The sequence below is a fragment of the Lampetra planeri genome, chromosome 10, assembly GCF_965212315.1.
Source record: "Lampetra planeri chromosome 10, kcLamPlan1.2.h2, whole genome shotgun sequence".
Classification (NCBI taxonomy): Eukaryota; Metazoa; Chordata; class Hyperoartia; order Petromyzontiformes; family Petromyzontidae; genus Lampetra; species Lampetra planeri.
In genome coordinates, this window is record NC_136116.1 from 1,101,066 (window position 1) to 1,129,063 (window position 27,998).

The 27,998-nt window shown below is 48.4% G+C and overlaps 1 protein-coding gene across 1 annotated transcript in view; it reads right to left on the bottom strand.

Moving 5' to 3' along the window:
• Positions 1–27,998, bottom strand: part of LOC144721123 (obscurin-like) — a 119,323-nt gene that overhangs the window by 85,654 nt on the left and 5,671 nt on the right. Inside the window, exons 5-42 of the mRNA XM_078598518.1 lie at positions 27,679–27,951; positions 27,127–27,387; positions 26,701–27,006; positions 26,210–26,485; positions 25,469–25,738; positions 24,731–24,997; positions 24,213–24,479; positions 23,729–23,841; positions 23,231–23,384; positions 22,067–22,228; positions 21,433–21,720; positions 20,422–20,694; positions 19,381–19,647; positions 16,366–16,635; positions 15,663–16,088; positions 14,503–14,772; positions 14,084–14,353; positions 13,721–13,987; positions 12,872–13,141; positions 12,503–12,769; positions 11,724–11,993; positions 10,451–10,717; positions 9,911–10,081; positions 9,551–9,727; positions 8,284–8,553; positions 7,921–8,187; positions 7,101–7,370; positions 6,733–6,999; positions 5,915–6,184; positions 5,546–5,812; positions 4,705–4,974; positions 4,146–4,412; positions 3,306–3,575; positions 2,748–3,014; positions 1,945–2,214; positions 1,579–1,845; positions 796–1,065; positions 299–565 (exon numbers count right to left, since the gene is read on the bottom strand). Of these exons, the coding sequence (XP_078454644.1) occupies positions 299–565; positions 796–1,065; positions 1,579–1,845; positions 1,945–2,214; positions 2,748–3,014; positions 3,306–3,575; positions 4,146–4,412; positions 4,705–4,974; positions 5,546–5,812; positions 5,915–6,184; positions 6,733–6,999; positions 7,101–7,370; positions 7,921–8,187; positions 8,284–8,553; positions 9,551–9,727; positions 9,911–10,081; positions 10,451–10,717; positions 11,724–11,993; positions 12,503–12,769; positions 12,872–13,141; positions 13,721–13,987; positions 14,084–14,353; positions 14,503–14,772; positions 15,663–16,088; positions 16,366–16,635; positions 19,381–19,647; positions 20,422–20,694; positions 21,433–21,720; positions 22,067–22,228; positions 23,231–23,384; positions 23,729–23,841; positions 24,213–24,479; positions 24,731–24,997; positions 25,469–25,738; positions 26,210–26,485; positions 26,701–27,006; positions 27,127–27,387; positions 27,679–27,951 (9,861 nt within the window). The remainder of the gene's footprint in view (positions 1–298; positions 566–795; positions 1,066–1,578; positions 1,846–1,944; positions 2,215–2,747; positions 3,015–3,305; positions 3,576–4,145; positions 4,413–4,704; positions 4,975–5,545; positions 5,813–5,914; positions 6,185–6,732; positions 7,000–7,100; positions 7,371–7,920; positions 8,188–8,283; positions 8,554–9,550; positions 9,728–9,910; positions 10,082–10,450; positions 10,718–11,723; positions 11,994–12,502; positions 12,770–12,871; positions 13,142–13,720; positions 13,988–14,083; positions 14,354–14,502; positions 14,773–15,662; positions 16,089–16,365; positions 16,636–19,380; positions 19,648–20,421; positions 20,695–21,432; positions 21,721–22,066; positions 22,229–23,230; positions 23,385–23,728; positions 23,842–24,212; positions 24,480–24,730; positions 24,998–25,468; positions 25,739–26,209; positions 26,486–26,700; positions 27,007–27,126; positions 27,388–27,678; positions 27,952–27,998) is intronic.

The window sequence follows — 27,998 nt, forward strand, 5'->3', positions numbered from 1 at the left end:
GAAAAATCCACGTGACCATGGGGATAGAGACATGCAAACTACAAATATATAGGCGTCAGGGTCGGGATCGAAACTATGCCCTCCTGTATACCAGGTGAGGTAGTTAACATCTCATCACCATGAGTCTCAAGATTCTGTGAGGCTCCAGCTTTGGCGAATTCCATTCAAGAGCTTTTGGAATGTGGGAGTGAATCCAATTACCCAGAAAATGCCAATGCATACGAGGGAGTGAAGAACAAACAGCAATACACATAGCATTTGTTCGTGAAGTACAAACACTTGTCATGTACATGGCTACCTTGCACAATGAGCAGCGCCGAGGTCTGATCTTTCTCAGTCTCACACGTGTAGCTTCCAGCATCTTCCAGCTGAACGTTGTGGATGAGAAGAGTAGCCATACCTCCCTCCTGCGTCATCTCATACTTGTCACTCGGGTGCAGGGCTGAGGAGTCCTTTTTCCAGGTGACTCTCTCTGCTAGTTTGGAGAAGCGGCAGTGGAGAGTCGCTGTTCTAAACTCTTCTACCTCCTGGTCATGAAGAGCCTCACGAATTAGGCCTGGAGCCTCTGTAAGTAAAAAACGTAATACCACCATTTGCTTTTGAGAAACACAAAATGAAAATGCACAGTATACATATCAATATTCACATTCTGCTTGATGCCAACCACTAGAAATGGATTAATTGTTCAACGCAACAATTATATGACGTTTGTTAATATTTGGGAGAATAAGATCCTACTTTAACTGTTAAACATAAACATTGCAACACTTTTAACATCTACGTGACAAAACATACCTCTAACTGTGAGCACTGCCGATGTTTTCAGAACATCCCCAATCTCACATTCGTATTTTCCTGCATCGCCTGTCTGCAAATTGTACACCGTGAGCTTAAGGATATGTCCAGTTTGTCCAATGGAGTATTTGGAGCCAGGTTGTAGCGGCGAAGTTCCTTTCCTCCATGCCACCCTCATGCCAGCTTTCGAGACGCGGCAGCTGAACGTGATGTTCCCGAGCTCCTCTCCCTCCTGATCCTGGAGTTGCTCCTCAAGATGAATGGGGGCCTCTGTGGGTGGACGCCAGCATGATCCAGGACAGGCAGCAGACTTGGGTCACTCGAGCCGTGGAACAGGGGCAACTTTGTGTTTCAAGTTTATTTTTTCAAGCAGGTGAGAACCCACGAGGTAAGCGTAGTCACTTCATGTCAAAAGATGAAAGCCACACGCGACCACTGGGCATTGCATGATAAGCAGAGCTCGCGGATTTGCGATTACAAAGGAAAGTGGCTCAGGTCACATAGCTAAAACACCATTAGCACATAAACATCACACATTTGCTGTGAATTAAATCCCTCACTAAGAAGCTAATGGTTAATATTCCCACAGCTAAAAGAGAGAAATGCACGAGGATATATTTAGAAGAGACAACTCTGATTGAAAATTTACATTTGTTAATGCATGCCTAACAACATCACTATTACATATTCTCTCGTAAAAACTCAATTTGACAGGTATCACTATTTATTCATTTAATGTTCAACCAAGAAAATATTGAAATTCCGTCATTGGCTAGAGTTTACCTGTGACAGTGAGCTTTGCTGACGTCTGGAAGTTCCCAGAGTCGCACGTGTACTGGCCACTGTCTCCCAGCTCCACTGAGCTGATGACGAGGCTGGCCTTCCTGCCCTCGCGCACCATGCGATACTTGGCTCCAGCTTTCAGGATCTTGTCACCCTTGAGCCACACGACTGGAGTGTCTCCACGAGATGTTTCACACGTCAGCTCAGCCTCGTGTCCTTCCTCAACCGACAATTCCCCAAGCTCTTTTGGGAATTTAATAGGGAGCTCTGAAAAAGAAAATGAAAATTTTAATTGGTCGTTTACATGTTATTATAACAATTACACATTCAAATTTTACCTACGTGAGAATTCAGGAGGAGCTGTACCTGTGACGTTCAAGGTGGCACTGGTTTTCTCAAAGCCTGAGTCACATACGTACTTCCCGCTATCCGTTAGCTCCACGTGACTGATCTTGAGCACCGCTGCCTTTCCATCTCGCTTCACATAGAACCGCTTGTCGCTACCATCCAGCAGCTGGTCCTCATGGTACCACTGCACTGGTGACCCGGCCTTGGAGGTCTCACACGAGAGGGTGACTTCACCCTCTGCCTGGACTTGGGTATCGGACAGAGGTTTCGTGAATACAACTCCAGATTCTGAAATAAAATATGCAGATATGTTTCTTTTAAGTCAGTTTCCGAATTAAAGACATTAAACACATGTCTTTGTCTACATAAATACACCATGCATTTGGATATCATATCATTTAGTTTAGGTGTGTCGATCATAAGGACATCAGTGGGCTTGGGCAGCATACTTTGCGAGAAGGGATGATGGTTAAGTGGATTAGACAACGGACAACCAAGGAAGAGAAGACGGCCGAGTGAATGAGCGCTGCAGGGATTGAGGGATGAGATCAGTTCATGTGCAGGAGTCGGATGGATTGTGGAATCGTGAAACCATGAGGGAATGTGATGGCGCGGAGATAAATGAATGAATCTGATGATAAACCATGTCTGATGATGATATGAAAAGTTGACATGGTAATATTTGGACATCACTATCAAGACGGGTTCTTTGATGGAAAAAAAACAATTTACACAATATCACCGGTGGTTTCAAATGCATTACAATCACAAAAAACAAAGCATCTTCGGATACACCACAGATTATTCAGTTGAATGTTTACCTGTGACAGTGAGCTTTGCTGACGTCTGGAAGTTTCCAGAGTCGCACGTGTACTGGTCACTGTCTCCCAGCTCCACTGAGCTGATGACGAGGCTGGCCTTCCTGCCCTCGCGCACCATGCGATACTTGGCTCCAGCTTTCAGGATCTTGTCACCCTTGAGCCACACGACTGGAGTGTCTCCACGAGATGTTTCACACGTCAGCTCAGCCTCGTGGGCTTCCTCAACCGATAAAGATCCCAACTCCTTGGAGAATTCAACAGGAAGCTCTGAAAAGAAAATTCACATTTTTGTTTTCAAAAGCCTTCCCTGGTGTAGACCAATCAATTTCAAGGAAAATGCATATATTATCATAGTATGTTTTTCGTTTGCATTTTGACTGCAAGTGTTGGTTGTGGTTAATGCAGACATGAATCCTGATAAAAAAAGGTTTAAGTTTTGTTTCCAGAAAAAAGGGGAAAAACCCTATTATTATATTTTGGCATTGGCAAAGGAGGTCTAATGATATAATAATTACATATTCAACTCTGAATTATGTTTGTATTCAGGAGGAGCTGTACCTGTAACATTCAAGGTGGCACTGGTTTTCTCAAAGCCCGAGTCACAGACGTACTTCCCGCTGTCCGTTAGTTCCACGCAACTGATCTTAAGCGCGGCTGCCTTTCCATCTCGCTTCACATGGAACCGCTTGTCGCTACCATCCAGCAGCTGATCCTCGTGGTACCACTGCACTGGTGACCCGGCCTTGGAGGTCTCACACGAGAGGGTCACTTCATCCTCTGCCTGGACTTTGGTATTGGACAGAGGTTTGGTGAATACAACTCCAGCTTCTGAAATAAAATATGCGTATATTTTGAAAGTCAGTTTCCGATTTAAAGACGTCAAACACATGTCGCTGTCTACAAAAAGACATTATGCATTTGGATATTATATCATCGGGTTTAGGTGTGTTGATCATAAGGACATCAGTGGGCTTGGCCAGGACACGTTGCGAGAAGGGATGATGGTCAAGGGGATGAGACGACTGATGTAGAGGCTGCCAAAGAAGAGAAGACGGCCGAGTGAAAGAGCGCTGCAGTGATTGAGCGATGAGATCAGCTCATGTGCAGGAGTGGGATGGATTGTGGCACCGTGGAACCTTGAGGGAATGTGATGGCGTGGAGAGAGATTCATGAAGCTGAGGATAGACCATGTCTGATGATGATATTAATAATTTACATGGTAATATTTGGACGTGAATATCAAGAGTATACTTTGAGGTGATATCAAAAGGTAACGGGTTCCTTGATGGAAAAGGCCCATATAAATGTGTACAATATCACCCGTAGTTTCAAATGCATTACAATCACAAAAACAAAGCATCTTCCGATACACCAAAGATTATTCAGTTGAATGTTTACCTGTGACAGTGAGCTTTGCTGACGTCTGGAAGTTTCCAGAGTCGCACGTGTACTGGTCACTGTCTGCCAGCTCCACTGAGCTGATGACGAGGCTGGCCTTCCTGCCCTCGCGCACCATGCGATACTTGGTTCCAGCTTTCAGGATCTTGTCACCCTTGAGCCACACGACTGGAGTGTCTCCACGAGATGTTTCACACGTTAGCTCAGCCTCGTGGGCTTCCTCAACCGATAAAGATCCCAACTCCTTGGAAAATTCAACAGGAAGCTCTGAAAAGAAAATTAACATTTTTGTTTTCCGTCCATGGTGTGGACCAATCAATGTCAACGAAAATGCATATATTATCATAGTATGTTTTTTGTTTGCATTTTGACTGCAAGTGTTGTGGTTAATGCAGACATGAATCCTGGTAAAAAAAAAGGTTAAAGTTTTGTTTCCAGAAAAAAGGGGAAAAACCCTATTATTATATTTTGGCACTGGCAAAGGAGGTCTAATGATATTGTAATTATACAAATTACATATTCAAGTCTGAATTATGTTTGTATTCAGGAGGAGCTGTACCTGTAACATTCAAGGTGGCACTGGTTTTCTCAAAGCCCGAGTCACAGACGTACTTCCCGCTGTCCGTTAGCTCCACGCAACTGATCATAATCGCGGCTGCCTTTCCATCTCGCTTCACATGGAACCGCTTGTCGCTACCATCCAGCAGCTGATCCTCGTGGTACCACTGCACTGGTGACCCGGCCTTGGAGGTCTCACACGAGAGGGTCACTTCATCCTCTGCCTGGACTTTGGTATTGGACAGAGGTTTGGTGAATACAACTCCAGCTTCTGAAATAAAATATGCGTATATTTTGAAAGTCAGTTTCCGATTTAAAGACGTCAAACACATGTCGCTGTCTACAAAAAAGACATTATGCATTTGGATATTATATCATCGGGTTTAGGTGTGTTGATCATAAGGACATCAGTGGGCTTGGCCAGGACACGTTGCGAGAAGGGATGATGGTCAAGGGGATGAGACGACTGATGTAGAGGCTGCCAAGGAAGAGAAGACGGCCGAGTGAAAGAGCGCTGCAGTGATTGAGCGATGAGATCAGCTCATGTGCAGAAGTGGGCTGGATTGTGGCACCGTGGAACCTTGAGGGAATGTGATGGCGTGGAGAGAGATTCATGAAGCTGAGGATAGACCATGTCTGATGATGATATTAATAATTTACATGGTAATATTTGGACGTGAATATAAATAGTATACTTTGAGGTGATACCAAAAGGTAACGGGTTCCTTGATGGAAAAGGCCCATATAAATGTGTACAATATCACCCGTGGTTTCAAATGCATTACAATCACAAAAACAAAGCATCTTCCGATACACCAAAGATTATTCAGTTGAATGTTTACCTGTGACAGTGAGCTTTGATGACGTCTGGAAGTTTCCAGAGTCGCACGTGTACTGGTCACTGTCTCCCAGCTCCACTGAGCTGATGACGAGGCTGGCCTTCCTGCCCTCGCGCACCATGCGATACTTGGCTCCAGCTTTCAGGATCTTGTCACCCTTGAGCCACACGACTGGAGTGTCTCCACGAGATGTTTCACACGTCAGCTCAGCCTCGTGGGCTTCCTCAACCGATAAAGATCCCAACTCCTTGGAGAATTCAACAGGAAGCTCTGAAAATGAAAATGAACATTGCAAATGGATACATAAATATTGTAATCATAACAATTACATATTCAAGTCTGAATTATGTTTGTATTCAAGAGGAGCTGTACCTGTAACGGTCAAGGTGGCACTGGTTTTCTCAAAGCCCGAGTCACAGACGTACTTCCCGCTGTCCGTTAGCTCCACGCAACTGATCTTAAGCGTGGCTGCCTTTCCATCTCGCTTGACATGGAACCGCTTGTCGCCACCATCCAGCAGCTGATCCTCGTAGTACCACTGCACTGGTGACCCGGCCTTGGAGGTCTCACACGAGAGGGTTACTTCATCCTCTGCCTGGACTTTGGTGTCCGAGAGATATTTGGTGAAAACAACTCCAGATTCTGAAATAAAATATGGAAATATTTAAAAAAAAGTTATTTTTGCCATTCATATACACAGTTTAAAAAGGTGTACCTTTCTACCGAAACAAAATTTTCATAAGGATATTTCACCCAGTTCAGGCGTGGGGGTCTTAAGGACATCAGTGGGCTTGGGCAGGACACTTTGCGAGAAGGGATGATGGCCAATTGTATGAGACTATAGATGTAGAGGCAGCCAAGGAAGAGAAGAAGGCCGTGCGTATGAGCGCTGCAGAGATTGAGCGATGAGATCAGCTCATGTGCAGGAGTAAGATGTAATGTGCCATCGTAAAACTAAGAGGGAATTTGATGGCATTGAGAGACATTCATGAAGCTGTGGATAGACCATGGCTGATGATAGGAATAATTGACATGGTAATATTAGGACATCACTATCAAGAGAAAACTTTGCGGTGATATCCATAGAAAGATGGTTCCTTGATGTTTGAGGCCAATGCACACACTATCCCTTGTTACCAAAAAACAATGTATCTTCGGATTCACCACAGATTATACATTTCATTATTTACCTGTCACAGTGAGCTTTGCTGTTGTCTGGAAGTTTCCAGAGTCGCACGTGTACTGGTCACTGTCTCCCAGCTCCACTGAGCTGATGACGAGGCTGGCCTTCCTGCCCTCGCGCACCATGCGATACTTGGCTCCAGCTTTCAGGATCTTGTCACCCTTGAGCCACACGACTGGAGTGTCTCCACGAGATGTTTCACACGTCAGCTCAGCCTCGTGGGCTTCCTCAACCGACAGCTCTCCCAGCTCTTTGGAAAATATAACAGGGACCTCTGAAAAAGAAAATAAACATTGTAATTGTACATATAAATATAAAAATACAATAATTACGGATTCAAATCCTAATTATGTCTGGCTGCAGTAGGCAGCATACCTGCGACAGTCAAGGTGGCAGTGGTTTTCTCAAAACCCGAGTCACAGACGTATTTCCCGCTGTCTCTTAGCTCCACGGGACTGATCTTCAGCGTCGCTGCCTTTCCATCTCGCTTCACATGGAACCGCTTGTCGCTACCATCCAGCAGCTGATCCTCATGGTACCACTGCACTGGTGACCCGGCCTTGGAGGTCTCACACGAGAGGGTCACTTCACTCTCCGCCTGGACTTTTGTATCGGACAGAGGTTTGATGAAAACAACTCCTGCTTCTGAAAGAAAATATGCCAGTAACATTTTTAAAGTAATTGTCCCATTCTAAAATATATTTTAAATACATGTCACTTTCTACCAAAATACATTATGCATATGGATATGATATATTCCGGTTTAGGCATGTCGGTTATAAGGACATCAGTGGGCTTTGGCAGGATACTTTGCGAGAAGGGATGATGGTAAAGTGTATGAGACTACTGATGTAGAGGCAGCCAAGGAAGAGAAGACGGAAAAGCCAACACGTGCTGAAGAGATTGAGTAATGAGATCAGCTCATGTGCAGGAGTGGAATGAATTCTGGCATCATGAAACCCTGAGGGAATATGAAGGCGTTGAGAGACATTCATGAAGCTGTGGCTAGACCATGGCTGATGATAGGAATAATTGACACGGTAAGATTTGGACATCACTATCAAGAGAATACTTTGCGGTGATATCCATAGGAAGATGCTTCCTTGACGTAAGAGGCGAATGCACACAATATCCCTTTTTTACATAAAACAAAGTATCGTCGGATTCACCACTGATTATACAATTCATTATTTACCTGTCACAGTGAGCTTTGCTGTTGTCTGGAAGTTCCCAGAGTCGCACGTGTACTGGTCACTGTCTCCCAGCTCCACTGAGCTGATGACGAGGCTGGCCTTCCTGCCCTCGCGCACCATGCGATACTTGGCTCCAGCTTTCAGGATCTTGTCACCCTTGAGCCACACGACTGGAGTGTCTCCACGAGATGTTTCACACGTCAGCTCAGCCTCGTGGGCTTCCTCAACCGATAAAGATCCCAACTCCTTGGAGAATTCGACAGGAAGCTCTGAAAACGGACATTCAAATTGGACAAATATATATTATAATGATAACAATTACACATTCAAATCTGCATTACGTTTGTATTCACGTAGAGCTGTACCTGTGACGGTCAAGGTGGCACTGGTTTTCTCAAAGCCCGAGTCACAGACGTACTTCCCACTGTCTGTTAGCTCCACGCGACTGATCTTAAGCGTGGCAGCCTTTCCATCTCGCTTCACATGGAACCGCTTGTCGCTACCATCCAGCAGCTGATCCCCATGGTACCACTGCACTGGTGACCCGGCCTTGGAGGTCTCACACGAGAGGGTCACTTCATCCTCTGCCTGGACTTTGGTGTCCGAGAGCGATTTGGTGAAAACGACTCCAGCTTCTGAAATAAAATATGGAGATAAAAATGCTCGTTTCTCATTCGTTAATTTCTCAATCCGCTTGTCCTGGCAACGATCACGGCGGCAGCATGTTGAATAGGGCAGTCCACAGCTCCCTTTCTCTGGCGACAGACTGTAGCTCTTCCTGGGGAATTCCCAGGCATTCCCAGGACAGCCGAACGACATTCTCGCCAGTGTGTCCTGGGCTGGCCCTCCAGTCTTCACCCAGTGGGACATGCACGGCAGAATTCCAGGGGGAATCTATCAGGGTGCATCCTTACCAGGTGCCCTAACCACCTCAACTGGCTCATCTCGAACTGGAAGAGCAACACCTCATCTCTGAGACTCTTCCCGGATTACCGAGCTCCTCACCCGATCACAGAGAATGAGCCCGGCAACCCTTTGGAGAAACCTCATTTCGACCCCTTGTACCCGCGAGCTCATCCTTTTGGTCATTTCCCAAAGCTCATGACCATAGGTGAGGGTGGGAATGTATATCGACCTGTAAACCGAGAGCTTTTTTCGAGAACTCATCTCCCGCTTCACTACCATGGAATAGTACAGTGCCCACAACACTGCGGACGCCGCACCAATTTGCCAGCTGATCTCCCGCTCCCACTTACCATCACTGGCGAAGAAAACCCCGAGATACTTAAACTCTTTCACTAAAGGCAGCTGTTCCCCCCTGATCTGGAGAGAACAATCGACCATCTCCCAGGAGTGAACCATGACCTCAGATTTGGAGGTGCTGATCCTCATCCCAGCTGCTTCACACTCGGCATCAAACCGTTCAAGTGCATGCTGGAGATCACAGACTGACCAGGCAAAGAGAACAACGTCATCTGCAAAAAGCAGCGACGCGGTAATATCCAAAGGTAAATGGTTCCTTGATGTAAAAGGCCAACGCACACAATATCCCTCCACGTGTCAAAGGTCATTACATTAACATCAAACAAAGCAACTTCGGATGCACTAGAGATTATACATTTCATTGTTTACCTCTCACAGTGAACGTTGCTGTTGTCTGGAAGTTTCCAGAGTCACACGTGTATTGGTCACTGTCTCCCAGCTCCACTGAGCTGATGACGAGGCTGGCCTTCCTGCCCTCGCGCACCATGCGATACTTGGCTCCAGCTTTCAGGGTCTTGTCACCCTTGCGCCACGCGACAGCAGTGTCTCCACGAGATGTTTCACACGTCAGCTCAGCCTTGTGTCCTTCCTCAACCGATAGCTCTCCCAGCTCTTTGGTAAATGTAACAGGGAGCTCTGAAAATACCAAATAAAGACGTTATTTTATCATATTGCATGCCATATTTTGGCTTGGAATGCAGCCATGTCTGTATTCAGGATGAGCTGTACCTGAAACAGTCAAGGTTGCACTGGTTTTCTCCAAGCCCGAGTCACAGACGTACTTCCCGCTGTCCGTTAGCTCCACGCGACTGATCTTCAGCGTGGCTGACTTTCCGTCTCGCTTCACATGGAACCGCTTGTCGCTACCATCCAGCAGCTCATGTTCGTGGTACCACTGCACTGTGGACCCGGCCTTGGAGGTCTCACACGAGAAGGTCACTTCACCCTCTGCCTGGACTTTGGTATCCGAGAGAGATTTGGTGAAAACGACTCCTGCTTCTGAAAGAAAATCGAACGGTGGTTTACTCCTTCTCAAGATACATTCAATTACTGGTTTACTTAATGCATTAACGTATTTTCAGACCTGAGTCAATTTCATTTTGGGCGTAATAATCATCACGAGCAGACTCTGAATGGACTTCGAAGGTTGATTACTTCATATATAGTGATCAAGTGGTTTACGTAATGTCGAACATTGCTTTGATGGGTGCTATAAACATTTTTACAAAGCGTCTTCAGATCGACCACAATAAATAAAATAGTGTTTACCTGTGACAGTGAGCTTTGCTGACGTCTGGAAGTTTCCAGAGTCGCACGTGTACTGGTCACTGTCTCCCAGCTCCACTGAGCTGATGACGAGGCTGGCCTTCCTGCCCTCGCGCACCATGCGATACTTGGCTCCAGCTTTCAGGATCTTGTCACCCTTGCGCCACACGACTGGAGTGTCTCCACGAGATGTTTCACACGTCAGCTCAGCCTTGTGTCCTTCCTCAACCGACAGCTCTCCCAGCTCTTTGGAAAATGTAACAGGGAGCTCTGAAGAAGAAAATCAACATTGTAATTGGATATATAAATATTATAATTATAATAATTTCATTTTCAAGTCCGAATTATGTTTGTATTTAGAAGGAGCTGTACCTGTAACGGTCAAGGTGGCACTGTTTTTTTCAAAGCCCGAGTCACAAACGTACTTCCCGCTATCCGTTAGCTCCACGCGACTGATCTTGAGCACCGCTGCCTTTCCATCTCGCTTCACATGGAACCGCTTGTCGCTACCATCCAGCAGCTGATCCTCGTGGTACCACTGCACTGGTGACCCGGCCTTGGAGGTCTCACACGAGAGGGTGACTTCACCCTCTGCCTGGACTTTGGTATCCGAGAGAGATTTGGTGAAAACGACTCCCGCTTCTGAAAGAAAATCGAGCGGTGGTTTACTCCTACTCAAGATACATTTAATTACTGGTTTACCTAATGCATTAACGTATTTTCAGACAACAGTCAATTGTGTTTTGGGCATAATAATCTTGGGCAGACCCTGAATGGACTTCCAAGGCTTATTCCTTCATGTGTAGTGATCAAGTGGTTATCTGTAACTTCAAACATTGCGTTGATGGGTGCTATAATAATTTTTACAAAGCGCCTTCAGATCAACCACATATAAAGAAAATTGTGTTTACCTGTTACAGTGAGCGTTGCTGACGTCTGGAAGTTTCCAGAGTCGCAGGTGTACTGGTCACTGTCTCCTAGCTCCACAGAGCTGATGACGAGGCTGGCCTTCCTGCCCTCGCGCACCATGCAATACTTGGCTCCAGCTTTCAGGGTCTTCTTGCCCTTAAGCCACACGACAGGAGTGTCTCCACGAGATGTTTCACACGTCAGCTCAGCCTTGCGTCCTTCCTCAGCTGACAACTCACCCAGCTCTTTGGAAAATTTTACAGGGAGCTCTGAAAAACAAAATGGGTTAATTTGTTATACTAATTAAAGTAATTATAATAATAAACCTTTAAAATATAACTTCGTCTGGCTGCAGTAGACGCCTTACCTGTGATGGTCAAGGTTGCACTAGTTTTCTCGAAGCCTGAATCACAGACGTACTTCCCACTGTCCGTGAGCTCCACGCGACTGATCTTCAGTGTGGCTTCCTTTCCATCTCGCTTGACATGGAGCCGCTTGTCGCTACCATCCAGCAGCTGATCCTCATAGTACCACTGCACTGGTGACCCGGCCTTGGAGGTCTCACACGAGAGGGTCACTTCACCCTCTGCCTGGACTTTGGTATCGGTCAGAGGTTTGGTGAAAACAACTCCAGTTTCTGAAAGAAAATGTGGATAAAAATGTTGATCTTCCCATTGAAAGAGACATGTTAAACCCATGTCCCTTTCTACAAAAAAACATTTCGCATATGGATATCATATAATCCGGTTTAGACTTATCGGTCACAAAGACATCAGTGGACTTGGGCAGGACACTTTGCAAGAAGGGATGATGGCCAAGTGGATGAGACTACTGACATAGAGGTAGCCAAGGAAGAGAAGAAGGCTGAGTGAACGAGCGCTGCAGTAATTGAGCGATGAGATCAGCTCCTGTGCAGGAGTGGGATGGATTGTGGCATTGTGAAACCATGAGGGAATGTGATGGCATGGAGAGAAATTCATGAAGCTGAGGATAGACCATGGCTGATGATGATATGAATAATTGAGGTAAATAATTGCGTTGACCAATATCAATTAACACACTATCACCTGTGGTTCAAAAGTCATTACATTCACATATATAAACTCATTGTCGGATACTCCACAGATTATACAATTCATTGTTTACCTGTGACAGTGAGCTTTGCTGACGTCTGGAAGTTTCCAGAGTCGCACGTGTACTGGTCACTGTCTCCCAGCTCCACTGAGCTGATGACGAGGCTGGCCTTCCTGCCCTCGCGCACCATGCGATACTTGGCTCCAGCTTTCAGGATCTTGTCACCCTTGCGCCAAACGACAGGAGTGTCTCCACGAGATGTTTCACACGTCAGCTCAGCCTCGTGTCCTTCCTCAACCGACAGCTCTCCCAGCTCTTTGGAGAATTCAACAGGGAGCTCTGAAGAAGAAAATCAACATTGTAATTGGATATATAAATATTACAATTATAATAATTTCATATTCAAGTCTGAATTATGTTTGTATTCAGAAGGAGCTGTACCTGTAACGGTCAAGGTGGCACTGGTTTTCTCAAAGCCCGTGTCACAGACGTACTTCCCGCTGTCCATTAGCTCCACGCGACTGATCTTCAGTGTGGCTGCCTTTCCATCTCGCTTGACATGGAACCGCTTGTCGCTACCATCCAGCAGGTGATCATCATGGTACCACTGCACTGGTGACCCGGCCTTGGAGGTCTCACACGAGAGGGTCACTTCACCCTCTGCCTGGACTTTGGTATCCGAGAGCGATTTGGTGAATACAACTCCAGCTTCTGAAAGAAAAAAGTTCAGATTAAAAAAATATGTTTAAGTTATTTTGCCATTAAAAGAGACATTTTAAACATGTGTCCCTTCCGACAAAGAGACATTATGCACGTGGATAAATAATCTGTTTTAGATGTGTCGGTGATAAGGACATCATTGGGCTTGGGCAGGACACTTTGCGAGAAGGAATGATGGTAAAGTGGATGAGACTACTGACGTAGAGGCAGCCATGGAAGAGACGATGGTCGATCGACTGAGTGTGGCAGAGATTGAGTGATGAGATCAGATCATATGCAGGAGTGAGATGGATTGTGGCATTGTGAAGCCATGAGGGAATGTGATGACGTGGGGAGATGTTTATGCAGCTGAGGATAGACCTTGCGTGATGATGATATGAATAATTAACTAGGTAACATTTGTACATCATAATCAATAGGATATTTTGAGATAATATGCAAAGGTAACTGGTTCCTTGATGTAAAAGGCCAATATCAATTTACGTAAAATCAACTGTAGTTTCAGGACATTACATTCACGTGACGCAAATCATCTCCATATTCACCACCGATTGCAATTTCATGGTTTACCTGTCACAGTGAGCTTTGCTGTTGTCTGGAAGTTCCCAGAGTCGCACGTGTACTGGTCACTGTCTCCCAGCTCCACTGAGCTGATGACGAGGCTGGCCTTCCTGCCCTCGCGCACCATGCGATACTTGGCTCCAGCTTTCAGGATCTTGTCACCCTTGCGCCACACGACAGGAGTGTCTCCACGAGATGTTTCACACGTCAGCTCAGCCTTGTGTCCTTCTTCAATAGACAGTTTTCCCAATTCCTTGGAAAATTTAACTGGGAGCTCTGAAAAACAGAATGGTTGTATGTTATACTAATTCAATAAATCATAACATTAAACCTCTAAAATATAATTATGTCTGGCTGCAGTAGACTTCTTACCTGTGACAGTCAAGGTGGCACTGGTTTTCTCAAAGCCCGAGTCACAGACGTACTTCCCGCTGTCCGTTAGCTCCACGCGACTGATCTTCAGAGTGGCTGCCTTTCCATCTCGCTTCACATGGAACCGCTTGTTGCTACCATCCAGCAGGTGATCATCATGGTACCACTGCACTGGTGACCCGGCCTTTGAGGTCTCACACGAGAGGGTCACTTCACCCTCTGCCTGGACATTGGCGTCAGACAGTGGTTTGGTGAAAACAACTCCAGATTCTGAAAAAAGGTAACAGTAATTAAAGTCTTGTTTTATCTGCATTTACTTAAATTTTCCATGACGTTTTGTAAAAGTTTACTTGTTTATACGTTTTAATTGCTGTGTAATGCACGTTTGTATCTGAAATGTGTGCGTTGTTGGACCAAACCTATGACACTGAGTTTGGCTTTGGTAGAGGCAGCTCTGGCCTTGAACGTGACATCTCCACTGTCCTTCGCCGTCAGCTGCTTCATGGCAAGGGCATGCTTCTGGCCCATGGAGCTCATCTCTATCCTGTTTCCTGCCTTCAGCTCCTTATTGTTCAACAGCCATCGGCAACCAGAGATACCCTCGTGTGAAATCTCGCAATTAAATGCAGCGCTCTCCCCCTCTTTGGCTTCCACATTCTCGAGCGCTTTTATGATGGTCACTTTCAGCTCTGTAACACACAGACACATCGCATTACACTTGTTACGGTGGCGGGATGTTAATTACCTTGCCTGGCAAGCAGGAGGGCCGTGGGTTCGATCCTAACCCGAACGCCTGTAAATTTGGAATTTGCATGTTCTCCCAGTGATTGCATGGATTTTTCTCCAAGTCCTCCGCTTTTTTCCCTCCACAATTATAAACACGCATTTAGAGTATTTGGCTGCTATAAATTTCCACCTGATAAGTTACTTCGTTGATCTATCATTTATGGCCATGTCGCTTCTGAAAAAGAGCTATATATATGATTTGCGTCTTTCGGTAAAGTCACGTAGATAAGTTGAAAGAAAATAATAAAAAACTACGACATTTTGATCACAACACCAGTAATTGTCATCAGGAGAACGATCGCTTGTGTTGTGATCAAAACTTTTTTTGTTATTTTCTTTCAACCTATCTACGTGACTTTACCAAGAGACCCAAAGAATATTAATTCCTGCAGTCACACAAGCTTTAAGTCAAGGTTTAAGAGCTATATAGCTCAATGGGTCTTCCCTGGGAAAATAATTTATTTTTAATAGTTTATAGTTTACATAAATGTTGCACAAAACAGCAAAATATAACAAATATATATTTTTGTCATTGTAAACAACATTGATTTTAAACGATTATTACTTTTTGTTCAACACGTCAACAAATAAACCCCCATGAAAAATTAACGAGGTTGACAAGAAAGATGTATTGGGAATCTTGAATTCAGAACCACATCGCAAATACTTGCTGGCTGCATCTGGACATACTGGTGTACACTGTGGAGCGATTGTTAACCAACACAAACAAACATCAATTCATGTACAAAAAAACCCCCCAGTAAAATCTAAACATCTTAATCGCTGAAGTAACCTTGCACGTGCAGAGAAGCGGAGGTGGTGTCATTGCCCACGACGCAGGAGTACTGTCCGCTGTCGGATGGCTGAAGGCGACGCACGAACAGGCCCAGGCTGCGGCCAGCCTGCAGCAGCTCGTGCTTGTCGCTGGGGTGCAGCGTGTGGGGGCCCTTCCTCCACGCGATGGCGCTTGGTGGCACGGGCCGGGACACCTCGCACTCCAGTGCCGCTTGGCCGCCCTCCTCCCCGCTCACTGCCTCCAGTCGTTTCGTGAACACCACCGGCTTCTCTGCGCACGCGGGAGAAGTATTCCAACAGCTCAGCTGTGATTCTGTGATTGGCCGCTCACGGCCACGTTCTCCCGACTTCAAAAGAGTGATTGATTTGATGACCACTTTGATTGATTTCCTATACAAATGACCACTGAGGCAGCACTCATCTCCTGTTTAATACCCCGAGACAATAGTGGAAATTCCTCATTCCTATGGCAGAAGCGATTCTATCCATAGGTTAACCTCTCTTCATTCCCCCACGAGGTAGTATCTATTTTACCGGCCCTGGGAGGAATGATAATAATAATTGACATTAAAGGTGCATTTCAGCCGTAGATCTCAATGCCCAATGATGGGCTGCATTTCACCACTTCGTTTGAGCTAAAAGAAGAATCTCAATCAAGTCAATAAAGTTCGGGATTTATGAAGAACGTTGGCGACACTGACCTCGCACGTGCAATTGAGCGGTCTCCTTCACGTCTTCCGCCGTGAAGACGATGGTCCCGGTGTCGTCCACCGTGACGTTTCGCAGGACGAGCGTGTGGCTGCTGCCATCGCGCTTGATCTCGTTCAGCTCGCTGGACACGAGGCGCGAGGCGTTGAGGAACCAAGCGACGTCCTCCACGTCGGCGCGAGAGAGCTCGCACACGAACACGGCCGTGCCTTCCTCCTCCACGGCCACGTCGCGCATCTTGCCCAACACCCCGAGCTGACGCTCTGAAGGGGCGACATTGTCCGTCTTTATTTAACCAGGGTAAACCCCCTCAGGATTCGCATTTCACTTCGGAGGGCTTCCGACGCAAACATTTTTAGTTTCCACGTAAAAACTGCAAAATCGGTAGATATGACCACTAATGCAACAGATAAATAATTTTAAAAGTCACTTAAAAAATCCCTCCTCCTTTCCCTACCCCACTTGTGTTCATTAAAAGCAAAGAACGACCAACCCTGTGATATTCCAACGATAGGCTCTGTAATTAAAGGTGCGTATAACCTATAACGTTGGGCAGTATGTTAACTGTTGGATTGTACCATGCATCGTAAAACGTGAATAAAAGATAATATAAAAATATTTAAGTAAACTAAATTAAATGACAGCGATTTCAAATGAAACGTTAAAATCAAATACAAATGACTTGAAAATCTAATATCAAATGTTCTAAATATTTGTGGGCGGCAGTAACAGGGGAAATCGTTCCGCAGCTTGTGACACCGCAGCCCTGTGAATTGTTGTGCTGCTCGCCACAGCCACCGAGCTGCTTCGTTGTGACTTCTTTAATCAATGCCTCACGCGTGATATTGTAATCCACTGCTAACATTTCCAAGTTTCATTGTTGTTCTACGCAACTGGGTGATTTACAGCATCAGCAAATTCTCCAAGAATTAAATGTCCACGAAGCAGACATTATGTTGCTATATTTTCTCTGGACAACTCAACCACTTGACAGGAAATGTGGCTTCTGGGTTTCATGCCCAAAGGAGAATCCATGCATAATTGATGGTCCAGTACCACGTGGAGTGGTAATGCAGTGGATAACGCGCTGTACTTCAAACCCGGCGACCTCAGTTAAATTCCTGGCCACGTCTAACATCAGTGGTGAGTGCTTTCTCTATGTATACTCTTAGGGTTTTTCTTTAAAGTCACGTAGGTAAAAAATAAATAATAAAAATAAGTAATGAAAATAATAGAAATAAAATAATAAATCACGACGTTCCGGAGGCAACACAAGCTGGAAGAGGTATGTGGATGACACTTTCGTCATTTGGCCACATGGCCTACCAGCATTGAACCACTTCTTGGACCACATCAATTCTAGACACCCATCCATCAGATTCACCATGGAAGTGGAGAAAGATGGCAAACTACCATTCTTAGATATTCTATTTGAGAGGAGACCTGATGGATCCTTGGGACATTCTGTCTACAGGAAAGCCACCCACACAGATTCCTACTTGAAACCTGATTCCCACCACCACCCGTCTCAAAAGAATTATCTCATCAAAACACTATACCACAGAGCTCATGGCATTTCTGACCAACACCACCTGGCCAGTGAATTAAGACATGTACATCGGGCCCTCAGGATGAACGGATACTCTGACCGCACCATCCACCAAGATGTTTCTCTCACCATACAGAAACAGCCACTTGAAACTCCGATCAAAACTATCACGTTGCCATACATAGCAGGCGTGACCAAAAATATCTCAAAAATTCTAAACAAACATAAGATCCAAGTCCGATTCAGTACAGTACATAAAATCCGTGATCTAATTCCATCTGTGAAGGATGTCATTCCTGACTTGCAATACCCTGGAGTCTATAAACTGAGTTGCAGCTGTGGTGATTGTTATATTGGGGAAACGAAACGTCATATCTCTGATCGTGTCCGCGAGCACAAGTCAGATCTGAAACACGGCAAAATTGAGTCTTCCGCCGTTGCCGATCATTGCTACAACGCTGTGGGTTCTCATGAGATTGTCTTTTCCGAGACCAAGGTGCTCTGCAAACCTTCTGGCTACCATCAAAGGTTTGTACACGAAGCCATCCAGATATACAAATACAGACATAACTTCAACCGTGATGGTGGGTACAAACTGAGTAATCATTGGAAATATGTTATTAACCATGCAAAAAAGATTTAACTACACTTATTTGGACCATCTTATTTGACAGGTACTATTCTTTAGTTACCGTACAGTTTACTGATAGACAGCCAGTTTTGTTTTTTCATGTTTAGCTTCTTTTTTCACACGCTGGTGGCCTGCTTTGAGTTTTACCCATCCAGCAGCATAGCAAGGGGCGGCTTGGTCCTGGCTTGCTTATCTGCTTCTGCCATCTACATTACAAAGGCTCAGTCCCAGCAGCCGTACTGACCATCTCACAACAACTCCTCTCCCGCGGCCCATCCTGGCTCCTCCCCCCTTAACCAGTCTCTTGGGACTTCTCTTTACTTGATACAGCAATTGTGCTGTGACGGTTTCACCTGAAGACGGAAGCTTGTGTTGCCTCCGAAACGTCGTGATTTATTATTTTATTTCTATTATTTTTTCTATTATCTTTATTATTTTTTATTTTTTACCTACGTGACTTTACCGAAAAAAACCTAAGAGTATTAATCCTTTCAGTCACGAAAGCTTCAAATCTAGAATTCTGTATGTATGTTGAACTTCTTTCACACTATACATAGCCAACCATGCTAAGTGGAGGAGCAGAGGAAGGACAACAAACTAAACACATAAGTAGTTTGAAAGAATTTAGTTTTCAACCCTGAACGAGTCCTGAGCCCCATACATTACCGACCCACACGAAAAAGCGTGGTGAAGTATGGTCAAACAACTCACATGACCTACAAACCATGAGAAATCCTTTATCTAGCAGGAGAATAGCAAATGACTGCAAATGATCGTGCTTGTTCGTACCACAACGATGGAGGGACGGTGCTGCGGGGGAAGGCTCACCGTTCACGCCGATGGTGGCGGTGCTGCGTGTCTCGCCGACGCGGCACGTGTAGGTCCCCGCGTCCCTCCTGCGCACCTTGTGGATCGTCAGCAAGGCCGTCGGTCCCTCGTGCCTCATCTCGTGCCTGTCCGACGCCTCGATCCGCTTGCTGCCGAAGTACCAGAAGGGCTGCCCCACCGGTCGACCAAACTCGCAGTGCAAGGTCACGGAGCGATTTGCTGTCACGGTCTTGTCCTCCAGCTCTCGCACCACTCCTACTGGCGTTTCTACACATCCCGGACAGCAGAAACCCAAGGCCGCATCACACACGCTCACGGCTAGGTGACTCACATCCATATTTGTGCCACACGCCATCGTGGGAGGATTTTAAGCAACTTAATTTCAGCAGTAAAATTTATCGTTAAATGTACTTTGTGACCAAAATTATGTTACAATAATGGTAATGCTGGTGTTGTACCCAATTCATGAAAACCAACCAGACAATAACTGCTAGTTATATCGATTTGGTCAGGGCTGTAAGAAAGTCTGTCCGGACAAATAAGAAAACGTAATCCTATCGTCTTATAGATGCTTCCTGTGCAACTATTACATTATGATATATTAAAATACATTTGCTGTGCAGTTCCCTCCGCATGTCGCCGGGGATGGGATAATGAGGGAATGCCTTCTAGAGCTGCTGTCAGTGGCGTAGTGTGGTTGGCGTGGCCCCTGGCATGAGGAATAAAATGATGCCCCCAGTCCAATCCATGGGCCCTGGTGCAGCTGCACCACCTGCACGCTCGATAGCTCCGCCACTGATTGCTGTGTGGAAATGCACGTTATGTTTGTAGAACTTCTCTCGCACCGTACGTAGCCAACTGTGCCAACTGGAGGTACGGGGGGAAGGACAACAAATTAAACGCAATAAGTAGTTCTAAAGACATGAGTTTTCAACCTATATTTAAAAGCAAATCGCTCCAGTGGCTTTCTAATATCGGTGGGAAGAGTGTTCCAGACGGCCGCAGATATGGGTGAGACGCACAGACACGTGCGGCAGCTACCGTGCACAATCAGCTGGGCGCTGGTCTTAGCCTTTCCGACGGTGAAGCAGACGGTGCCGGCCATGTCGTGGCGCGTGGACGGCAGCGCGAGGCGGTGTACCGCGCCATCCTGCTCCGTCTGGGCTCCGTGAGAGGCCAGGTTTGCCTCGTCGCCGTTGAGACTCCAGCGGGCGCCCTTCACCTCATCAGCGGAGAGCTCACACTCGAACGTCGCGCCCTCCGGCTCCGTGACCTCGGCGTCGGACAGCGGCCGCAACACCTGTATCTCTTGCGCTACACCGACCAGAGAAGAGAAAAAAAGATGCAGATGATAATTTAAAAAATACGCCACCGCTAACAATGCATCACGTTCGCCAATTAGTTGCAGTGAATGAACGTTCGCTAGCGCCGCGTCAAAACGGAGGATGCTTTTCCCCTGCAAAATGGATTTTGTGTGTGAAATATTTGGTGTCGCAATCTGGCAAGCATCACAGTGGAGAGGACAGAAAAGAATCCCCCACCTAGATCCACTCTCAAACAGAGCTGAGAACACGGCTCCCTTCTGCCATCGGCATGTTTTGCACACGCGGGCGCTTGCGACCAATATTGGGATTCATGATTGTTTATTGGGTCATGTCGTATAAGTAAAATGTTTGTCATACACCCTACTCCACCCGACACAGGTAATTAAAAAAGTGGTCACGTAAACAAGGGTGCCAATTTATTAGTGCTGCAATAGCAGCACTTGTATGCTGGAGAGTAATCCACACACAACATTTAGCAATGTGGATTTCATTATTCACTGTGCGACTCACGCATCCATTGGGTCATTTCACATGTTACGACTAATGTTCTTGTTATTTTCTGCTCACATGTTCATTATTGTTGTACGTGCGGGCGAAGGACAACAAACTAAACACGGAAAAACCCATTCATTTTAAAAGGGGAGCACATCTTTCGAACGCCATGATTTCTACAAATGTGCAAAAACTCGCGTTTGCACGAACAACAAGGAAGAAAGTTCAGTGAAACCTTCGACTAAGAGGTTTGCGGAGGTGCGGTCGGCGCCAGCGTCGCAGGTGTACAAGCCCTCGTCGCTCCTGACGACGCTGACGATGAGCAGCTGGCGGTAGCAGCCCTGACTCAGCAGCTGCACGCGCGGCTCCTCGTCGCCCGCGGCCTCCGAGTCAGCCAGCTCGACATCGTCGTGAAACCAGCGCACGGAGGCGCTGGGCCGCGACACCTGGCACTCCAGCAGCATCCTGTGCCTTTCCATCGCCACCTTGTCCCGGAGCGGCTTCACAAACCGCACGGGTTGCTCTGCGGTGCAGACAACGTTGCAGAGGGTCGGTTAGGCGAGCTGTCAAGCCGCGTTCGTGGCTACGAATCGCGTGCGGGGTCTACAAGGGGTTGCTGGCAGTAAAAGGCATTTTGATAAATTACCTATCATCAGCAGCTTGGCCCTGCAGGTGACGTTTTCTGCTATAAATGTGATAATTCCCGCGTCCTCCGGCTCCACGTTGCTCATTGTCAAAATATGCCTTCTCCCTGCAACGAGGAATTTAGAACCATTAGAGACAGAATGCCTTCGGGTCATACAACCATCGACGAACAAAGAGCACCGTCGTTAAAAGTCCCATGAATATTTTTGGCGAGCGCCACTCGCCTTCCTGGCGAATACGGACGCTGTAGCTGGAGCGGAGCTTCTTGTCATTGAGAAGCCACTGCACGTCCACGTCGTCGTGCGACGTCTCGCACACGAACACCGCATTGTCGTTCTCGTTCACCAGCTGGTCCTCCAGGCCTCGCAGAATGCGAATCTCGCGCGCTGCAGAGGGCAGGGCGAGAATTGGCAACGTGACCCGTCGGGGAAGTCTCGGGGGGTGGGGGACCTTTGGAAAATGGGAGCCCAAACCGTACACAACGTGACTACATCATCGCCTCACGCAGGGCCACATTAGGCGAGCAGCCGCCGGGGCATCGACGAGGCGCCTTTAGCTCCCCACCGCGTCCCATGAGAGACACGGCGGGGTCGGCACTCGCAGGCAGTACCGCTTCATCAGGGTCAGACATCAACTCAGCACCTCTGTTATTTACTGACTCAGTCAGCACGCCGCAGCCTCCTGCAAATAGCTACAAGTGGACCGCCATGCATTGTTGATTTTACACAGTTAATAGACCACCGTTGAAAATAAAAGCCCATTTATAGCCGGCAATCTATCCCTTCAGCAACCTTCCTACTTGCTCCTAAATAATATTACTTAATCGCAGCCAGCGGGGGAGTGGTGGCGCAGTGGTTAGCGTGCTGCGCTATGAACCTGGCGACCTCGGGTCGATTCTTGGCCGTGGCTATCATGGGTGATGAGTGATATCTGGATCGGTCCTAGAAACCCCCTCCTTTCACCAACCCACACTGACCAGCAGGGCGAATTGCGGCCAGACACCCTCCTTGCCCAACACGGCGAGGGGAGGTTTTCATCTAATAGCGTATTGATATAGGGCTGTAAATGATTGTGATTTTGTTGTTATAATCACAGCACGTTGGAGAACGAGGTTGACAGATGTAATGTATATACAGCATGTTGAACTTCTTTCGCACCGTACGTAGCCAACCATGCTAATCGGAGGTGGGGGAGGGGGGTGAGTGATGCTGTGAGCGGGCGAGTGACGAGGAGGAGGACACTGTTGCCAATGAGGGTGACCAGGCAGGAGATGAGCAGGCTTGTCTTGCCTCGTGAGGTTACACAGTGGGCGTGCATCTGCCGTGAGCGGCGATGCCCACGTGGTGTAAGTGGAGTGCGACATGCGTGCGCGTGTGGCCGTGCCGTACCGTGGACGTGCAGCGTCGCCGCCGTGCTGTTCTTGTCGGCCTGGCACACATAGAAGCCGCTGTCCTGGGGCTCACACCCGGTAAGGCGTAGAGAGCGCCGCACGCCGTGCCCCACCACGCGGATGCGCTGGTCCGATTTCAGCTCCGAGCCGTCCTGAAGGTGGGCTCACGTGAGTTGACCTTGCTGTCATCTTCATCATCATCACTTATTACCTCATTATTTATACTGCGCCTCACACGTGGCACTTCTCAAGGCGCTGACTCAAAGAGTTGTTTGAGATAATCACAAGAAAATATATTGGTGGGGAAGCCATGGCAGACCGTTTACACCGAGCAAAAACAATGCAATATGGACAATAATCAAGGACAAATGAGAATAAACGGAACTACAAAGCTGAATTGTGCACAAAACCCTGTCCACAGGTGAAGTCACTATTATCAACACCAATTTACAGCAAACGCGTCGAGGCAATGAAAGTGAAATTGATGACGAATCACCTTGAGCCACTTGACCTCCGCGTTGGCACGCGACACTTCGCATTCCAGCACCGTGCTGCCTTTGTGAGGGACGTGCGTCTCCTGCAGCTGCTTCGTGAAGGTCACCGGCGATTCTGTTGACATCGTTTCACAAGAGCGCACTTCTGGCACAGCCGCAAGCAGCCACCGGTGGCGTAATTGTGTGCGCGACGTGTGGCCTCGTGAGTTTGCGTATCTCTCGACCGCGGGGTGAACCTGTGCAGGCACGGCCCACGAGGGCACCGGCTGCTCGTGAGCGGCGATCCTGCCAAGGCTAATGGATGGCTCTTTGCGCGCGTGGCCACGCGCCCTTGCAGGCTGCGGAAAATTTCTAGAGGCGTATGCGCGCAAATTCTGCCACGGTTATATCTGCACGCACTCTTGAATACGGCGCACCAATAAAACAAAAGCCTCGTGTCGGTGAATATCGGACCAGCTAAAGCGGTGCACTTTGGGATCACGTTACCTGCGACTGTGAGCTGCGCTGACGTGCGCACCCCCTCAGCCTGGAACGCGATGATGCCGACGTCGTCCTCTCGCACGCTCAAAATGGTCAGGCTGTGCGACTTCCCGAAGGTGGAAATCTGGCATCGGTTGTTTTGCCGGAAGCGGATGCCGTCCCTCGACCACTGGCCCTCCACACCCACGTGGGAGAGCTCCAACTTAAAGGTGGCGGCCTCCTTCTCCATCACGGTCACAGGCTCCAGGGGTTTCACCACACGGATTGCACGCGCTGCGGGGGTGGAATATGGCAGGGTCACGTGGGAATGTGTCGACAATATCTGATTGCACGATTATATATTCCAATGACTAGATATATACTAATTAATGGAGTTGGCCATACATCACAAATATAGGCTCACAGAACTTTGGAAATTGTTGACGCCTGTTCCGGCTGCCTACCCGCGTGTGGTTTCCCTCAGAAATTGTGCGTGTGACAAGTTCCACAACGTTTTGAGGCAATACAACTACCACTGCACTCACGTTGGATGGTCACTTTCGCTTGGGTCTTCTCATGCAGCGTCTCGCATGAGTAAAGGCCTCGGTCGCCCATCTCTGCCGAGAGTATGGTCAGGGAGCGCCGGGAGCCGTCGGCCTCAAACAGGAAGCGCTTGTTCGGCTGGATCACCAGGCCATTGCGCGTCCACTTCACTTCTGCCGAGGCCTTGGACACGTCCACCTCAAGCACGAACGTCTGCCGCTCCTCCACCTCGACCGGGCCAAGTTTCCGCACGAATGAAATCACAGCCTCTGCGGGAAGGCGCAAAAAACGAACGTGGTTCATGGGAGACAGCACAAAATAAATTACTGATCGTTCCAAGAGGGGTATAAGAGAATAAAGATGTTAAGACAATTAAAGCGAAAGTCTCGATAGGGCTTAGTCTTCACTCTACAACTCTATAACAGAGATGATCAAATGAAGGCAGGACACTGCCCCGTGACATCGACACGTCATCTAACGGCCAGGTGGCTCAGCAGCAGAGCGAGTGGCTCACAATCAGAAGTCTGTGAGTTCAATTCTGGTTGGGGGTTGACTCCCTCTGTGGGAAGGAACAACAGTAGATGTCCTTTGAAAAGACTTGCCCTTGCCATAACATTGTGGAATTTCCACAACTGGCTCAGGGCTGTAAACGGGAGATGAGCACTGCCTCCGTGTTCATTTGAACAGCAGGAGATCGCTTTGACTTGATCCAAGCCAGCAAGGGCATCCCCCTGGCTCACCTTGCACCTGCAGCTTGGCGGTAGAACGAATGCTCCCCGCCACCGCCTTGATTTCGCCGGTGTCGGAGAGCTTCACGTTGTGGAAGGTCAAGCAGTGGCAGGGAGGCTCCGCCGAGATGGAGATGCGGCTCGTGGGCTTGAGCTGCACTCCTTCGCGGTACCACTTCACCGCCACGTCGCTCGGTGACACGGAGCACCTGAAGGTGACCTCCTCGCCCTCGGCTGCCACCTTGCTGGCGATCCCCGTGTTGAACGACACCGTCACAGAGTCTGCCGAGATGGGGAGACGGGCAGAATCGTTTGTCACCTCTTGGTACCGCTTGCATCTCGTCAACTTCACGCACGGACACTTGATGATGAAGTTCAATCGTGCATCGTGCATGTATGTATGTTGAGTTTCTTCCACACCATACATAGCCAACTGTGCTAAGTCGAGGTGCGGGGGTAGGACAACAAACTCAACACAAAAAAGCAGTTCTAAAGAAATTAGTTTTCAATTTAGATTTAAAAGTGCATAGCTCCAGTGGCTTCCTAATATCAGAAGGAAGAACATTCCAGACGGCCGCAGATGCGCAACTAACCTTGTACTTGCGAGGCAGCTGACGATGCAACGATGGGTTCTGTTGAATGACAAACAATGGAAACCACCAGTAAATGACAGGTCAAATAAAACAACGGCTGACCCTTCGCGCCCGTAAGCACGGCTCGCCTGTGGCGTCGCAGCAGCGTGCGGGAGCCGACCTGTGATCTGCAGCCGGAACGCGGCGTCTCCGCCTTGCGAGCGGCACACGTAGGTGCCGGCGTGAGCGCCGCTCGCTTGCTGGACGACGAGCCGCTGCACCGAGCCGTCCTCCTCCAGCAGGAAACCTCTCCCGGACTCCAGCCGCTCCCCATCCCTCAGCCACTCGACGGCGCCGCCCGCGTCGAGCAGCTCGCAGCGCATCACGGCCTGCCCGCCGGCCTCCACGCGCACCTCCAGCTGGGCACCCGGCTTTGCCATCGGCCTCGCTGCTGGGACTGCGCACCGCACGGTGGAACAAACCGCGGGTCAGCGGTCGCGCCGCACCGCCTCTGTTGTTGTTGTAACGAGCGCCAAGTGACGCATACAACTCAAAGTGGCTGTAACGATGGCATTCGACGCATGTTACATAGTTACAACAAATATACTCTTTTTCTTTTAATTAAAAAAGCCCCACTGCTTTGTCAAGCTGACAGGCACAGCTCGTACCGACCTATGTAGTACGTTCCAGGGATGTCGACGCAGAGGCTGCGCCCTGCCGCGTTGACAGAGGAGAGCCGCAGTTGGTAGTCGCCCTCCTTGGAGAAGTTCTCCACGAGCAACTCGGGCCCGGGCACGCTGGCGGATGCGTGGCAGCGTGTCCACACGCTGCTGCCGAGGCGATTCGCCTCCACCACGTATCCCTCCACGGGGGCACGGCTCCGCTCGGGAGGTGCGCACCAGCTCAGCAGCAGCCAGCTCTCCGACTGCGCCCTTGCAATGGCATCCGTCGGCGGAGCTGGCGGGGCGTACCGGATCGCTGAAAGTACAAAACACAGTGCCACGATCACGCTGACCTCCACGGATTTATCACCGCCCGTCGACTACAGGAATCATTGCTCCGACGGATAGAATCGGCACTCTCTGGTGAGGTACGCACCGGTGACAACGAGTTGCGAGGTTGTCCTGGAGCTCCCCGTAAGGAAGACGATGGTGCTCGATTGCTGCTGCGTGAGCTCCGTGAGCCTCAGCGTGTGACTCGTCCCAGAGACCTCCACCTTCGCCCGGGGGCCAGGGCGGATCTCTACGTTGTTCTGGAGCCAGCGACCCTCCAGGCCCTCCTTGTTCAATTCCACAGTGAAGCAAGCAGTCTCCTTCTCTCGTACCTCCAGCCGACGTGGCAGCTTTTTCACAATCACCCCTGCCGCGAGCAGCACAGTGCAACATCGGAGAGTGGCCGCTTACGATCTGTCGAGGTTCGTGACCCGCAAAACCCCCCCACATGCAGCACTCCACATCAAGTATTCATCTTGCTATGGCTGTGGCTACTAGTCACGTGCATAGTCCGGTCTACCAGCGACCGAGAAAATATTAAGTGAGAAATGAAGCCCTGCTTGTGATAAACTATGCCTAAGATTTTTTTTAAAACCCCAACAACAAAGCCGAAACGCGTGCGGCGCATGAGGTCTCGGGTGGCACCACCAGCACGTACCCTTGACGGTGACCTCGGCCACGGTGCGGCTGCCCTCGGACATCTCGCACACGTACACCGCCTCGTCGTCCGCCGTCACGTTGCAGATCGTCAGGCGGCGCATCGTCCCATCCTCCTCCATCACGTACTTGTCCGGATGAGGCTCCAGCTCTGTCTCCTCCAGGTACCAGCTGGCCTTCACGCCGCGGTGCGGCACCTCGCACTCCAGCGTCACCGACTCCTTCTCTCGCACCTCCACATCACGCAGCTTGGTCCTGAAGGGCACCCGTGGCTCTGCAGATGGGAAGATTCGCGACCGTCACCCTCCGGGTGCCACGTCA